Source organism: Zootoca vivipara, chromosome 12 (genome assembly GCF_963506605.1).
Source record: "Zootoca vivipara chromosome 12, rZooViv1.1, whole genome shotgun sequence".
Classification (NCBI taxonomy): domain Eukaryota; kingdom Metazoa; phylum Chordata; class Lepidosauria; order Squamata; family Lacertidae; genus Zootoca; species Zootoca vivipara.
Window position 1 is genome coordinate 52,083,797 of NC_083287.1, and position 16,722 is coordinate 52,100,518.

The following is a 16,722-nucleotide window of genomic DNA, read 5'->3' on the forward strand; positions in this document are numbered from 1 at the left end:
CCCTTCTTCTTTGAAGAGTTTTTACACTGATTTTTAAAATGGCCGACCTCTCCGCAAGAAAAACAGCGGCGCATTTTAAGAGCTTTTGCAACACTTTCACTTTCCCCTGTTGAAGGCTTGTAGGCATTTCCAACAGCCTTGTCCCTGCTTTCTCTAGCAGTCTGTCTGCGATCCCACTCATTCAAGAGCACGCTAGACACATAATCTTCTGTTAGACGGTCATTGGGCAAAGACGACAATTGAGCAGCTACAGCATCATAAGATTCATCCAAACTGTTTATGATAAGCATTGCAAAAACAGCTTCTGAAATATTTAAGTCTCGCTGGACAAGATCCTGTCTGAGACGTTTTAATTGGGCTAGATGGCTGGGCAAATCACCATCTTTCTGCAATTCCAGCCTACACAGCTTTTTAAAGAAAAGCACACTGGATCCTGCATTTTGTCTTAGATGCATATCTCGAAGTTTATTCCAAACAGCCCGTGCAGTCTGCTGGTTCTCCAAGTTGACCAACAACTGGTCCTGGACACTCAGAATAATTGTCCCCCTGGCTCTCATGTCTGCCTCATGCCACGCTGGCCATCCATCATCATCCTCATTAGGGGGGTCATCTTCTATAATATGGTAAAGCTTTTCCCTTTGTAAAAGTGCTTTCATTTTGACCTGCCATGTAGGATAGGTCTCTGGTGTAAGGAGAGGAAAAGATAGAGACATCTGGCCAGAATGTGCAGAAGCCATGCCTGTGTTTAGTTAACAGCAAGACACTTCCCTTCATGCACCCCAAATACTCTTGACTCTCTCAGCAACTTCTCTCCCCACTCAGCACAATTAACAGGCAAACTGGAAAAGCGTCTCTGCTGTCTTCTTGGCAGCCAGCAACATACCTTTCTGTAAATCAAACAGCAGCTTGAAAAACAGCTTCAGCTCACAGCTCAACTCCGATGTGCAGCATCAGATGGAAATGGATCAGAAACATCCAATTATCCAACCATCAATAGCCATCTGCAACCACCAGTCTGCTACCAGCAACCATCCGCCTGCTACCATATGTGGGTAAATGCCAGGATCTGTCCAGGTCTTCTTAGGCCCCTATGCCTGGGCAGGACGTCTGGAACACCTTCAGCATACACCCGGGAATCATGGACTCATAACTGGGCTTTATGAGCACCAAATCAGCAGTGAACAGCAGAAGCATTTGTAGAGGTTTCAAAACATTCCTCATTTATTTCTATTAACTACTGCATATTTACAGATCTGACTTTGTGAGTGTTACAGCCTCTCACTTAGCCATCTTGTCTACAGAAGATATTAAACTGCACACAGCACACGGCAGAGAGCAGAGTCAGGACTGAAAAACAACAAAGTAACAATTCCTAACTGTTCCCTCCCAACAGCAGATATCACCAGATTTTCAGAATGGGAGGGGTGAAAATGCTCACAAATATGTCTAAACATCTTCAAAAGCCACCCAACTTGGTGGCCATCACTGCCTCCCGAGAGAGCAGTTCCATAGTTTAACTCTTTCTATAGTTTAACTTAAAAAGGGGAAATGGAAGAAAAGGCAGCTGGAGTGACTCTATCCAATGATGTCTGCATTTGACAAGTTCTAAGAAGGAATGCGGGAGCGGCTAGCAGACATTCAAACAGAGCATTTCATGTGCTTACAGGTTTCACCAAAGCTCCCTGGGAAGAATTTCCCTAAAGCATCTGAAAGTGTCTTATTTGAATGGCTGTTAGCGCCTCCCACTTTCCCTCTTAAAACTTACTATATGGACGGCTTAACTAATTGTTGTTGTTGTTTAGTCGTTTAGTCGTGTCCGACTCTTTGTGACCCCATGGACCAGAGCACGCCAGGCACTCCTGTCTTCCACTGCCTCCTGCAGTTTGGTCAGACTCATGTTGGTGGCTTCGAGAACACTGTCCAACCATCTTGTCCTCTGTCGTCCCCTTCTCCTAGTGCCCTCAATCTTTCCCAACATCAGGGTCTTTTCCAGGGAGTCTTCTCGTGAGGTGGCCAAAGTATTGGAGCCTCAGCTTCAGGATCTGTCCTTCCAGTGAGCACTCAGGGCTGATTTCCTTCAGAATGGAGAGGTTTGATCTTCTTGCAGTCCATGGGACTCTCAAGAGTCTCCTCCAGCACCATAATTCAAAAGCATCAATTCTTCAGCGATCAGCCTTCTTTAACTAATACCAAGAGCCTTTTCTCTCCCCCCCACCCCCACCCCTTGTGGTCCCGTCCCCACTGCCAACGTCTAGCCTGATAATAATTTATGGGTCCTTGAAAGCATGCTGTTTTGAGACAATTTGGTTGAGATGCCCTCCAATGGATTTAGGAATATCATAGCCATGATATTGAAGGAGCTCCAGAGGTTACAAATCAGCCTCTAGACTCAGTTCAAGGCACTGGGATAATCCTATTTGCTTTTGTATTCCCATTTCCAAGCATGGCAAAGAGATGTGAGATTTCAAAGTGCCTTTTCCCCTCCTTTTGCAAGGTTGCAAGAGAATATGGGACCAACTCCTGTGCTGGCCGGATACAAATGCTGGACAAACGCTCACCTTTACCTGCCCAGGCATCCTTCTCCACTTCACAAAGCAGCCAGGTGAGGGTGCTGTAGCTTGACGTGCCCCCCATTGTGTCGATTTGTTTCTAGGCATTGTTTACAACTGCGCTGAACCCTTTGCAAATTGTTACCTGAGGTATCTTTTTCAGTAATTCCCCCCAATGTTTCCAATAATACATTTTTTTTTTGCAGAAGGGACATAAATGGTAGGGGTGCCTCAAGTGTTTGTGAGACCCACAGTTTGCAAGAGAAAAGGACTCAAAAGAGGCACTTTGGAACTGAGAGAATCCCATCTTACATTTCTAACTTCTTTCCCCCTTATTGTTCATAGGCTCGGTGAAAAGAAGCTGTACAGCTCAGGGCTGGTCTGACCCATTTCCGCCCTATTCCACAGCATGTCCAGTGGAAGATGAGGTTACTCTTTATGAGGTGGGTAGAGCTGAATAAGTACCTCAAAATGATACACCCTGGTATTTGGGAGGCAGGGGAAAGGTAAAGGAAAGAGGACATCTTCTGCTGGAGATCAATGCTTTCTGCTTTTAGGTAAAGCATGATGGATGGCAAGGAATGGTGCCTCAAAAAGTTGGCATTGAATTAACTCTGCAGTTAGAGTTTATTTGCTGATAGGGGATCTCATGGATTGGCACACCTTTCAAGTCGGGGAAGGACTCTTCCTCCTACTATTTGGGTACCACACAATGTATTTCCTTGTTGTTGTTTAGTTGTCCTGGTTGTGTTTGACTCTCCATGACACCATGAACCAGAGCATGCCTTGGAAACTCTCACTTTCTTCTCAAAGCTTCTCCTTATTTATGTCCATGGAGTTTTCTTGGCAAAATACTGGAGTGGTTTGCCAGTTCCTTCTCCAGGTTCATGACATTTAGTCTAAACTCTTGGCTATAACCTGTCCATCTTTGGTGGCTCTGCACAACATAGCTCATAGCTTCTTGGAAGCTTGGAGTTATTCAAGCCCCTTCGCCACGACAAGGCAATTCATGAAGGGGATCGTATTTCTTACGTCCCCCCATTTCTTCCAATAAATTCAGAATAGGGTTCGGTGGGTGTGATAATTTCCTGTTTCTCTTCTTTCAAATCTCAGGTTCTGTTCTCCACATTTCCACACCTGTATGTGATTTATTTTCATCGAAACCGGTCAGATTTCAGGGTCACTTTCTAATATACACTTTGGTTTTTCAAAACTATTTTCCATAACGTGATTATTTTGTGTGCGCTATACGCGTTCTTGTACACAGTACTTGGCAAGAAAACGACATTCCAAAATTCCAAAAAATGTAAATTTTGAAGGATGGCTGAATTTTGGTCCACATATTGCTTTTGGAAAGTGTGGGTTTGGTCAGTTATGAGTTAAATGTGAACCGAATCAAATTTACAGTATCCCTCTAGTTCAAGGTGGTGTACATGGTGTGACAGAGAAAGGGAGGGAGGGAGAGAGGGAGGGAGAGAGACAGAAAGACACACACAGAGAGGAATTGGCTTAGGTTCATAGTTGAGTGTGACTTTGAAGCTCTCCCAATGCTGCTGGACTCCCATTATCCCTGATTACTGGGCATGCCGGCTAGGCCTGTTGAGAGCCAAAGTACAAATACACCTGGAGCTCCGTAAGTCCCCCTCTCCTGATCTAGCCACTACACTGCTTTGTCATTGAATTGCTACCATTCAAAAGGGGTGCTCAGTTTGACATCTGAGTCAAGAGTCTAGAATGGCACCACCCTGCCTTCTCCCTAACCCAGGCCTCTGGTCCAAGCCTCCAACATATTCTGAGTAGCCCTACAAGGGCTACTGCTCAGCTTCAGCACCACTGCTGCCAGGGAACCTGTGGACAGCTCCCTGTTCTGCCTTGAAACATCAAAGGCCTTGCTGGTCTGAACCATTCCCAGCTTGTTGTTGTTGTTTAGTCGTTTAGTCGTGTCCGACTCTTCGTGACCCCATGGACCATAGCACGCCAGGCACTCCTGTCTTGCACTGCCTCCCGCAGTTTGGTCAAACTCACGTTCGTAGCTTCGAGAACACTGTCCAGCCATCTCGTCCTCTGTCGTCCCCTTCTCCTAATGCCCTCCATCTTTCCCAACATCAGGGTCTTTTCCAAGGATTCTTCTCTTCTCATGAGGTGGCCAAAGGATTGGAGCCTCAGCTTCACGATCTGTCCTTCCAGTGAGCATTCAGGGCTGATTTCCTTAAGAATGGATAGGTTTGATCTTCTTGCAGTCCATGGGACACTCATGAGTCTCCTCCAGCACCATAATTCAAAAGCATCAATTCTTCGGCGATCAGCCTTCTTTATGGTCCAGCTCTCACTTCCATACATCACTACTGGGAAAACCATAGCTTTAACTATACGGACCTTTGTCGGCAAGGTGATGTCTCTGCTTTTTAAGATGCTGTCTAGGTTTGTCATTGCTTTTCTCCCAAGAAGCAGGCGTCTTTTAATTTCGTGACTGCTGTCACCATCTGCAGTGATCAAGCTTGAACAACCTCAAGTCTGGGCCATTTCCTTGGTTTTGTACCAGGGTTGGGAAGCTGTTGTCATCCAAATATTGCAGGTTTTCTCATCCTCGGCCGTCATCCTCACGAGCTGGGGTTGGTGTGACACCTGGAGGGAAACAGTTTTCCCCCAGCCATGTTTTATATTTGTTGAAGAAAACACCACCCCTTCCCTTTCCTGTGGAAGACTGGCCTTCATGCTTCTTTTATATCTTTAATCTGCCCATCTCCCGCTTCTCTTCGGAGGTTTGGGCCACTCCAACACATTTGCTCCAAAGTAATAGTGGCAGAGCTCTGCTTGGAAAGGAAAGCCCTGTTGCTTAGCAACCCTCTTGGGGACCCCCTGGTGCTTGCTGATGCTGAGACGGTCGGCTCCAAGGCTTCTAGGTTATGAGCTCGGTGGTGCTCCTGCCTCCTCCGAGGTTTCGAAGACTAAAAAAGTATCTCTAACAATTGCTATTTTCGAAGCAGGCTGCAGGGAGGGATGTCGAGGCTCAAAACCGTTTGGTTGTTCAGCGTAGAGTACACAATATTTCTGAAGATTTGTTGGAATCTATACCTGACCAATTCCAGGAGCTTATGCTTGCTTGGCTCAGATTGTTCATTTGTTTATAGCATGGGAATTGTGGGTTCGAGCCCCACGTCGGGGAAAAGATTCCTGCATTGCAGGGAGTTTGATTAGATGACCCTCATGGCTCCTTCCAACTCTGCAACTCTACAATTCTATGATTCTATGGTATTTGTTTTTACTGTTCCACTATTTTATAATTATATGCTCTGTTCATGGTGGGTTGTTGTTTTTGTTTTTGTTCTAACCTAGTAGTTTCAATATTTAATTGTTTGCTGGAAACCCTCCGGGGCCAAAGAGTGGGACGGCGGTAATAAACAAACAAACAACCACAAAGGAAAGATTATCCACAGTGGTCTGAAAGGCACACTGTGTTCCCTGTTCAAAAGTGCACATCTTTTTCCAAGCAGTAGAACGGAAATCTGAATTATTGTTGTGGCTCACGCGTGTTGTTATTGTCTGCTATTTGCTTATAATTGACCATTAAGCCTCAAATCTGCTTTCTGTTTGCAATATTTCAATGCAACGGGAAGCCGGTAGTGTTTTGGAACAGTAGCTAAAGCCCACAGAGAATTGTTAGTTATTTAAAAGCATTTATTTTCTTTCTTTTTTAAAAAAAATACTTACAAAGTTAGCAAAAGGAAAGGGAAGGGGAAAGAAGTGTGTGTGTGTGTGTGTGTGTGTGTGTGTGTGTGTGTGTGAGAGAGAGAGAGAGAGAGAGAGAGAGAGAGAGAGAGAGAGAGAAATAATTTACAAATAGTAAATAATAATAACTGTTTAAGAATTGGTGTCTGAGTTTTCACTCTCCACCCTTCCCGTTCCCCGTTCCCCTTGTGTTGTCGTGGTTTTTTTTTTTTTTTGGTAATTCGATTTTTATTAAAGTTTTCCATAATACAATAAAATAGCGATTAAAGGTAAAGGTGCCCCTGACCATCAGGTCCAGTCGTGTCCGACTCTGGGGTTGCGGCGCTCATCTCGCTCTATAGGCCGAGGGAGCCGGCGTTTGTCCGTAGACAGCTTCCGGGTCATGTGGCCAGCATGACAAAGCTGCTTCTGGCGACCCAGAGCAGCGCACAGAAACACTGTTTACCTTCCCGCCGGAGCGGTCCCTATTTATCTACTTGCACTTTGACGTGCTTTCGAACTGCTAGGTGGGCAGGAGCTGGGACTGAGCAATGGGAGCTCACCCCGTTGCAGGGATTTGAACTGCCGACCTTCTGATCAGCAAGCCCTAGACTCTGTGGTTTATCCCACAGCGCCACCTGGGTCCCTTCGCTAAAAATAGCGATTACAAAAATCCAAACAAAAATAAGTGCAATATGGAGTCCTCTCTTAAAAGTAATGCTTAGTCGCTCCTCCCAGCTCTCACCTGGTATTTTCCCTTTCTCCTCCCAGTCTCTTACCCTGGGAGACCAGTGTGGCGTGTTTTTTCTGATTGTAAGCCTGTGGGCAGAGACTGTCCTGCTTTACATGGATGTATGTAAGTCACTGTGGGAACCTTCCTGGCTTAAGAGTTGAATAGAAATGCATTGAACAAATAAGAAATAACAAAACCCCACCACCAGTGGGCACAGAAGCCACCAATACTTGTAAGTAAAGGTAAAGGACCCCTGGATGGTTAAGTCCAGTCAAAGGCGACTATGGGGTTGTGGCGCTCATCTCGCTTGCAGGCTGAGGGAGCCGGCGTTTGTCCACAGACAACTTTCTGGGTAATTTGTCCAGCAGGACTAAACCGCTTCTGGCACAATGGAACACCGTAACGGAAACCAGAGCGCATGGAAATGCTGTTTACCTTCCCGCCACAGTGGTAACTATTTATCTACTTGCAAGGGCGTGCTTTCGAACTGCTAGGTTGGCAGGAGCTAGGACAGAGCAACGGGAGCTCACCCCATTGTGTGGATTCGAACCGCCAACCTTCTGATCAGCAAGCCCAAGAGGCTCAGTGGTTTAGACCACAGCACCACCTGCTCCATACCAAGACATATACCTTAAGCCAAACATATAAGTTAATGTATGGCCTCCAGGTGTCCAAACGGATATCCACATGAAGCTGACGTTCAAATGCAGCCAGGCCAGTGAGGTTCTCAGACCATTGCATAACAGACAGCAGGGCATTTATCCTACCAGATAATGATGATGTCCCTCTTTGCAGCAATCTCTTTGTTTGTACATTCGTTGCTCTGTGATTTAGCCATTTTTATTTTGCAGGAGATAGTTCAACGTTACCTCCAAATCGTCCTCGAGTACGGCGTTTTTCAAATGGTTCAATATTCTTGGCTCGCCCAGTAATTGCTATGCAATTCTTTTCCGTAATGAGGTTCAGCCTGTCAATGCCCTTGTTCTCCTTTCATTTCAGCACTCCTATCTGACAACCGTCAAAACCATCTACACTGTGGGCTACAGCATCTCCACCACCTCCCTTGCTTTGGCCATCATGGTCCTCATTGCATTCAGGTATGTTCGTGGGAACCTGGCAGGGAGCATGCTGTGTGCCAAGGGAGGGGAAGAATCACGAGAGGGATATGACTTCAGGAGAATCCCTTCCTCTAAAGGGATTTCATTTCTGCCTGAACATTGAGTTATCTTTTATTACATCAGCTAGACCGGTAATAACGAGTGGCTGTCAGAACCATATAACACCGGTCCTAAAGGATCTACATTGGCTCCCATTATGTTTCTAAACAAAGTGTTGATGCTGACCTTTAAAACCCTCAATGGTCTCTGTCCCAGTATACCTGAAGGACCATCTCCACCCCCGTCATTCAGCCCGGACACTGAGGTCCAGCTCCGAGGGCCTTCTGGTGGTTCCCTCATTGCAAGAAGCCAAGTTACAGGGAACCAGGCAGAGGACCTTCTTGGTGGTGGTGGCCACCCTGTGGAATGCCCTCCCATCAGATCTCAAGGAGCTATACACCTTTCAGTAGACATCTGAAGGCAGCCCCGTATCAGGAAGTTTTTAATGCGTTGGAAGCTGCCCAGAATGACTGGGGCAACCCCAGGGTACAAATAATAAAATTATGATGACGGTGATGATTACTGTTACTACTACTTAAGTTTACTAGGTAGACAAGCATAGGATTGACACTGTCAGTCTCTTAGCTTCTGCCATCAGCCTCTTATGGTTCCATGTTCTGCTCCTGCAGGAGGCTCCGTTGCCCCAGAAACTACATCCACGTCCATCTCTTTTTCACCTTCATCCTGAAGACCATTGCCGTCTTTGTCAAGGATGAGGTTCTTTTCAGAACAGAAGATATTGACTACTGTAGCTTTTCCACGGTAAGGTGTAAAAAAAGTGTGACTTGCTTTTATCTCTGGTTTTCATCTGTGTGTGTCATGACCACGTGGGTACCAGAGCCACTTTCTTCTGCTTGGTCCTTCTCCTAAAGCACAAACTATAGCCTGGAAACCTTCAGAAGAACCTAAAGGAGGGGGGAGGACACCAACTGCCTGGCTCTAGCAGAACAAAGCTTCATGTTATCTGGCTTCTGCTTTCAGCTGAAGACAGGGTCTGTCACAGAGTGAAGCGGCAGCAAATCACACCATTCAAAGTCGGAGTAAACTTTTTGTCAACAAGAATCCAATCTTCACAGCCTTGGCTGGCTGTCAGGCCTTATGAGCACAGCAGCTCAATTGCATGAATCAGTTGCCGAGACTGAAGGTGCCGGATTCTCCACCACTTCTCTGTGCCTAACCAGTCCCTGAGAGGGATGGGAGCAACATAGCACTCATTTAATGCTGAATCTATCAAATCAGCGTTTTCCAAAACATTTTGTTCTTAGCTGTTCTCATTCTTTAATCTGTAAACCAACTTGAGTCCCTGTCAGGGGAAAAGTTGGAGTATAAATTTAATAATAACGATAATGATGATAATATGCAAACCCCGAAACAGAGCTAGTTTTCCAAATTCACACTTATCTGAATTTTGTGATGTAGTTCTCCAAACATAAGAGCCTGCAGGATCAGGCCAGTGGCCCATCTAATCCGACATCCTGTTCTCACCAGGTGCCCATGGAAACCCACAAACAGCCCTCCCCTCATTTGGTTTCAAGCAAATTTGGAAGCTTTGCTGCCTCCAACTGCAAACAAGGTTTACAAAAATGAACATACCAGGGGAAGTAGAGATCTTTTTTTTCAGCTGGAACTCACCAGAACTCTGTTCCAGCACCTCTCAGGTTGGGCACCATTGTGGTTCTAAGAGAACAAGGGAGGCGTTCATGGTGAGTTCTGGCACTTCTTTATCTAGAAAAATAGCACTGTGGGGAAGCAGACATTAAAAAAATGAACTTATGAGTAGAAATAACATACAAAATGCATTATATTTGGGGAAACTGCTCGTGGAAACCTGTACTGTACGTTGGTGAAAGAAAATTGTACTAAAAGCTGACGAATCTCTTACAAACAAAACTCAGAAATTGCTGCAAAATGTGGAGAATTTGAAAAATGAGAAACTGATATGCCCCAAATCTACAAATCCTACACACAGGATGCTGTTAGAATTGGGCTGAGGAACCTGTGCCCAGATGTTGTACTCCAACTGCCATAAGCCCCAGCAAATACAGACAATGGCCATGGATTATGGGAGTTGTAGTCCACAACAACTGGAGTTTTTTCCCCCTTTTGCTTTCGGATTCTAACAAACGTTTCTACCTTCTCCATAACTTCCTTCTGAAGCTCCCCTGAGTTTCAGGGGTAGTTTGTGCAACATGGGAGCCTATAGTTTGTGCCATAGGGGCACACATGGAAGGGTTCTGGGTTTGTTTTATTCTTGTTCGTATTATGTCTTTTGTGTTTCTGTTTTGTATTTCTGTGCTGTGAACTGCCATGAGTGCTTTGATATGTATGCAGATTTAAGAAATAATAGCAACAATAATATCAGCCACACACACACACACACACACACACACACACTCACACACACACACAACCAAAGCAATGCCCTGCAAATGAAGGTGTTCATTGATGTTTCGTTTTCTGCGTTCTTTAGACCGAATGCAAGATCTCGGTGGTTTTCTGTCAATATTTCACAATGGCTAACTTCATGTGGCTGCTGGTGGAGGCTCTCTACCTCAACTGCCTGCTGCTATCCTCCTTTCCCCATGGAAGAAAATATTACTGGTGGCTCATGCTGTTTGGCTGGGGTAAGTGAGGAGGCCTTGCAGTAGCGGTGGACCTCAGACTGGCTTGATTGCACCCATAAAAATCACCATGTCCTCTGCTTTCCATCCTACAGGTGTTCCGACGTTTTTTACCATACTGTGGATATTAGTCAAGGTGCATTTCGAAGACATTTCGTGAGTCATGTCCTATGTTCAGATTCATAAAAATGAGGGTGGGGGGAGGGCACAGGAGACAAGAAAGTAATCCAAGCTTCCAGAAATACTGGCCCACCGAGCTATGGATCTATGAGCCATGCATGGTGACTCTCCCCAGAGATGCTCATCTCCCTTTTGGTGGTGAAATATACTCGGAGTCGAGAGTGAATTTCATGCTCTTTATTCAGCTTGTAGTAGCAATAGAGGAAGAAGAGAAGAAGAATGGCTCTTTCCCCAAAAAACGTCTGCTTATATACATTATTTACACAATGGGCCTTGCGTGATTGGCTACTTCAGGGCTGCACCTGTGGGCCAATCAGGTTGTGGATTGACTTCTGCCAGGAGCCTGATTGGCTGCTCCTGCAGGCCAATCAGGTTGCGGATTGACTTTTGCCAGCAGCTTGATTGGCTGCTCCTGCAGGCCAATCAGGTTGCTGATTCACTTCCACCTGGAGCTGGATTGGGTGGCTCCTGCAGACCAATCAGACTGCTGCATTCTGGATCCTATTGTTCTAGGATTCAGCTCAGTACATAACAGGTGGTCAACCTGCTATTGCAAATGTGGCAAGTGGTGGCTGTTGGCCTGTCTTTGGATTGTAGTGTGTGTGTATATCACAAGTTGCACAGGCTTAAAGTAGTCAAATTAGTGTTGGGCTGATGCTTAACGCACACAAAAATCCAAAAAATTGCCTGGAAGATCATTGTTGCTCAGGTAAAGGCCAAACAGGAAGGTCCCTTATGGCATTTCTCGTCTCAGACCCTCCAAGTGTCCCTATTTTCCAGGGACACCCCTGATTTGGGCAAAACGGTGTGTAAAAATACACAGTAAAATGCTGGCAAATTTTTGGGGAGGACTTTTTAAACAAAAGAAATTGTAAAGTGATGCAAAAATGAGACAAAGCAAATTTAAGACTGCCTTGTTTAGAGGGTGCCAGAGGTCGGCTGTGTTGCACATACAAGCACTCTCTTCCCATATTTGACTGCTGCCTCCTCCCTGCCAGCACCTGTCGCCTGAGGCAGCTGTCTCTGTATAATAGTAGGGCCGGCCCTGTTAAGAATGGACCCAACCCCCCACTCCACCAATGGAGAGAGAAACACAAGAGGAAGGATAAATAATTCAATCAAACAATATTCAGAAAAGACCACACATTCATTTGCATTAACCATTGCATGCTCTTTCCAGCTGCTGGGATGCAAACCAAGGCTCTCCTTACTGGTGGCTAATCAAAGGACCCATTATCTTTTCTGTCGGGGTATGTATCCTATTTGCATTTTTGTATACTTGAATGGTGGGAAGTCCTGGCTTTCATAACTCTCTCTCTCTTTCTTTCTTTCTCTCTCTCTCTCTCTCTGCGTGTCAAAACAAAATAAAAAAATTCCTTCCAGTAGCACCTTAGAGACGAACTAAGTTTGTCGTAGGTATGAGCTTTTGTGTGCATGCACACTTCTTCAGATAGACCGAAACAGAAGTCACCAAGCCCTTATCCATCAAATGCCGACAGTGCCCTTCAGCTCTCTATATTGGACAAACAGGACAAACCCTCCACCAAACGATAAATGGACATAAATCTGACACCAGGAATCACAAGACAGAGAAACCAGTAGGAGAACACTTCAATCTCCCAGGACATTCTATACAAGATCCCCAAGTAGCTGTCTTATTGCAAAAGAATTTCAGAAATAGACTGGAAAGAGAAGTTGCTGAATTGCAACTTATTACCAAACTTATGTAATAAATTGCAACTTATTACCAAACTATGGTCCATGGGGTCACGAAGAGTCGGACACGACTAAACGACTAAACAACAACAACAACCAAACTTAAAACCATGGAGAGACCTGGTCTGAATAAAGACATTGGATTCTTATCTCATTACAGGTAGGTAGCCGTGTTGGTCTGAGTCGAAGCAAAATAAAAAAATTCCTTCAGTAGCACCTTAAAGACCAACTAAGTTTATATTTTGGTATGAGCTTTCGTGTGCATGTATCTGAAGAAGTGTGCATGCACACAAAAGCTCATACCAAAATATAAACTTAGTTGGTCTTTAAGGTGCTACTGAAGGAATTTTTTTATTTTGATTCTTATCTCATTATACATGATAAAGCTATTTTAGCCATCTCACCCTTTGCTTTTTCCTGTAAGACCAATTGCAGTTGTTAACAGTCATCAACAGGTTTACCACACCTATCAGCCAATCACCCAATCCCACCACCCTTCTGAGTAATACTTCTGGTGACTTCTGTTTCAATGTATCTGAAGAAGTGTGCATGCACACGAAAGCTCATACCAATGACAAACTTAGTTGGTCTCTAAGGTGCTGCTGGAAAGAATTTTTTTTATTTTGTTTTGACTACATCAGACCAACACGGCTACCTACCTGTAACTCTCTCTCTCTCTCTCTCTCTCTCTCTCTCTCTCTCTCTCTCTCTCTCTCTCTCTCTCTCTCTCTCTCTCTCTCTCTCTCTCTGTGTGTGTGTGTGTGTGTGTGTGTGTGTGTGTGTTAAGGAGAGAGAGAGAGAGAGAGAGAGAGAGAGAGAGAGAGAGAGAGAGACGTTCAAAGACTGCTAACGCATCATCCCAGTCTCTGTTGATCTAGTCCTTTTAAAATCTTGCTTCTTGCATACTGCTTAGTTTTATCTGATGTCTGATGGTTCTAGTGGTTATTTGATTGTTGCTTTTGTTGTGGTTTATTGCAGAGTAAGCCAAACCTTCTCCGAAGAGGGTTTTCTGTCTGAGAATGTTCTTTCTTTTTAACTCCCATAGAAAAAGAGTGTGTGCTTGTATTGGGTATGAACTTTTGTATATCTTTGGGCAAGTATCAATAAATATATTTGAAAAGAAAAGAAAGAAAGAAAACGAGTGTGTTTTCCAGAATATGATTTGAATATTCTCCCCCATTCGCGCAAAGCTCAAGATCATTTCTCTATCCAGAACATTTTGGAGGATATATTTTGAATCTGGTGAAGGGTGGCCAATCAATCAATCAATCAATCTCTTCTTCCCTCTTCCCTCTTCCCCTCTCTCCTCCCTTCATCTGGGACAGGTCAACTTCATCCTTTTTATCAACATCATCAGAATCCTGCTGAAAAAACTGGATCCAGGAAAAATCAGTTTCAACAACTCATCTCAGTACAGGTGAATTGAGTGGAACCAGCCAGCGTGCATGAAGAAATGCTGGCAGGCTGCATACTGCATACTGTGAACATGTTTTTGAGCAGAGGGCTTAGAGAAAGATCTGAGGTTCACAGGAATTTGAAATGGGGTGAAGATAGCGGAATGTTTCTTTTTCATTCCTTAGTTCTAGAACATCTGGGGTGGGGTGTCACACAATGGGAGTGATTGTTTCTTTGGCTAAAAAGGCTTGTACTCTTTGGCTAAAAAGGCTTGTACATTTCAGTAACGAGGCAGCGTCTGCTCCCAGGCTCGCAATCTTAAGAGGCACAGCACAAAAGGGGGAAAGGGAGGAGGAGGGAGGAGGAAAAACAAACCAACCCAGGCACTTAAGTAATAAAACTGGAGCATAAACAGATCGAGGAGAGGAGAAGCCAAATGTTTCTAGTCTCTCGGCCAATAGTGTGGTCCTGCTCCAGACCTCTCCCCTCTGCCTGAGTGGTAGCATGCTCAGGATGGAAGGGACTTCCTTTAAGAACAAGCAGCAAATGTACAGGACTCATGGCCGCAGAGTATGGACCACCAGCATTCATCAGAGGGAATGAGGCACTGACCCCCCAATCTCAGCCAGTCCCCACCTGCCTCTTTACTTACAACCAGCGTGGGAGGTGCCAATAGCTGCACCTCCTTGTTAGCGCTGCCTCCCATCAACAGATAGGTGGTGGGGACAAAGCTAGGATCTGTTTGCTCCCTCTTCCATTGGCTCAAATTCCACCTTTTAGCGGCTCCCCTCATTTTCTGCCTTGCCAGTTCCAACGGGCCCTGACCATCACTTTAGATCAGTTTAGGTGCTAGGAGTGCCATCTTGTGCCCGTTTTCTGTAAGCCAGGATGTCGTGACTGTGGTTTTCTCCCGATTTCTCCCCCCAAACCAGACGCCTCTGTAAGTCGACTCTGCTCCTCATCCCTCTGTTTGGGACGCATTACATCATCTTCAATTTTCTTCCTGATTACGCCAATGTGGGGGTCCGTCTCTCGCTGGAGCTCTGCATCGGCTCATTCCAGGTGGAGTATGGACTTAAGGAATGAGTCAGATTTTACTAGTGTGCTTTGCCACTGCTGGGTTGTTTATTATTATTATTATTATTATTATTTATTCATTCACTTTTTCCAATCAGTACAAACACCGAACTAAAAATACACATACAACAAAAAACCATAATAACAATAATAGCACAAATTGACAACACAAATTTAGATACAGTAATATCCCTATGCCTACTCCTTGTTTATCACCACTCTCTCCCAACTCTATTTCCCACTGTTATCTGCCTTGTCACTTAGATATTCATTCCAAATTTCTTTGCATTTATCCATTCTTATTTTGTGTCGATAAGCAATTCTTTTGTATGTAGCTAATCTGTCCATATTATCAATCCATGTGCTCAGTGGAATCTTTTTGTGACTCTTCCAGTTCCTCAAAACAAGTTGTTTTGCTCCTAATATAGCGTGATAAAACCACTATTTTTGGCCCCTTGAGATCTTCCAAGTTTCCGGAATGTAATTTAGAATTAAATTCAGTTCCCCCTAAATAACAGTTTCTTTATCTTTATGATAACCTCTAAATTGGATGCGTATGAGAAAATCCAATCGGGTTTTTTAAGATCTATATTCCTAACACCCAAATGCGTTCCTAATGCAGCCTTACGATTGGAAACTGGACTACAGGAAGTATAATCTAAAGTATGGCAATCAGCTCTACAGTACTGGATAAAAGTGAATAAGACTCCAAATGGCCTTCTCCCCCTAATCTTCACTGATAGATTTCGATCTACATGGGAGCAGACCATCCAAAAGAAATTAGTCTTGTATGGACTGCCAGTGGGGTCCACTCTGTCCATGGGATGGGAAAGGGCGAAAAAGCTAATTAAGGAAAACCACTTCCGTGTCTCGCGGAGGTGGCGTTGTGGGCAGGGACCGACCCAACCTTCGCGAGAGGCTGTGTACTCAGCCTTCTCGCGAGATGGGGTTCCCGCCTCCGTCACACCCGGATGGCCAATAGGGCCGGCTGGGAGGCGGAGCTTTGCCCGCGTTTAAATCGGGGCGGAGGCGGGAACTCTGCCTCTCTTCTCCCCGGTAGCCAGAGCAATCGGATCAGCCTTTTGAGCTCCCGATTGCTTTACCTTGCCGGTTCACCCTCACCTTGCGGCTTCAGCATTTTCTTTGCAGGCTATTCACGATCGTCGGAGCGGTGTGGCCTTTTTACTGAAGATTTGCAGAAGCGCCGCTAGCGCTTGCCGGCGCCGCTCCTACTCCCGCTGAACAGCTGATCGGCGGTGCGTGGGCGGGCAGCTTTAAGAGGGCCGCGCGGTTGGCGCTTGCCTTTTCGGCCGCGATTCCTGCCCTGTCCTCCCTCTTTTCGGGAGCGTGCTCGCCCTCTTCCTTCTGCGGCCAGTGGCCGGGAGGCCCCAGCGGCGGAGGGGTCCTCAGCCGGCATCCAGCGAGGCGGAGCCATCCGAGGCTCGCCTCCCCACCGGGCGCGTAGCCCGCTTTGTACAGCCAGGGGCCGTTCGGAGCATCGCCAGCGTTGCCGGTCGAGGCGGCTGCCTCCCGGCGACCTATCCAGCCAGCAGTCGTATTTCAGCAGCGAACGTCCCGGCGGAGGT

At 45.6% G+C, this 16,722-nt stretch overlaps 1 protein-coding gene across 1 annotated transcript in view; it reads left to right on the forward strand.

The window, feature by feature from the left end:
- GHRHR (growth hormone releasing hormone receptor) overlaps nt 1-16,722 on the forward strand; it is a 39,005-nt gene that overhangs the window by 10,253 nt on the left and 12,030 nt on the right. The window contains exons 4-12 of the mRNA XM_035129516.2: nt 2,495-2,602; nt 2,895-2,992; nt 7,990-8,087; nt 8,777-8,909; nt 10,618-10,771; nt 10,864-10,924; nt 12,129-12,204; nt 13,996-14,081; nt 14,992-15,121. Coding sequence (XP_034985407.1) covers nt 2,495-2,602; nt 2,895-2,992; nt 7,990-8,087; nt 8,777-8,909; nt 10,618-10,771; nt 10,864-10,924; nt 12,129-12,204; nt 13,996-14,081; nt 14,992-15,121 — 944 coding nt within the window. The remainder of the gene's footprint in view (nt 1-2,494; nt 2,603-2,894; nt 2,993-7,989; nt 8,088-8,776; nt 8,910-10,617; nt 10,772-10,863; nt 10,925-12,128; nt 12,205-13,995; nt 14,082-14,991; nt 15,122-16,722) is intronic.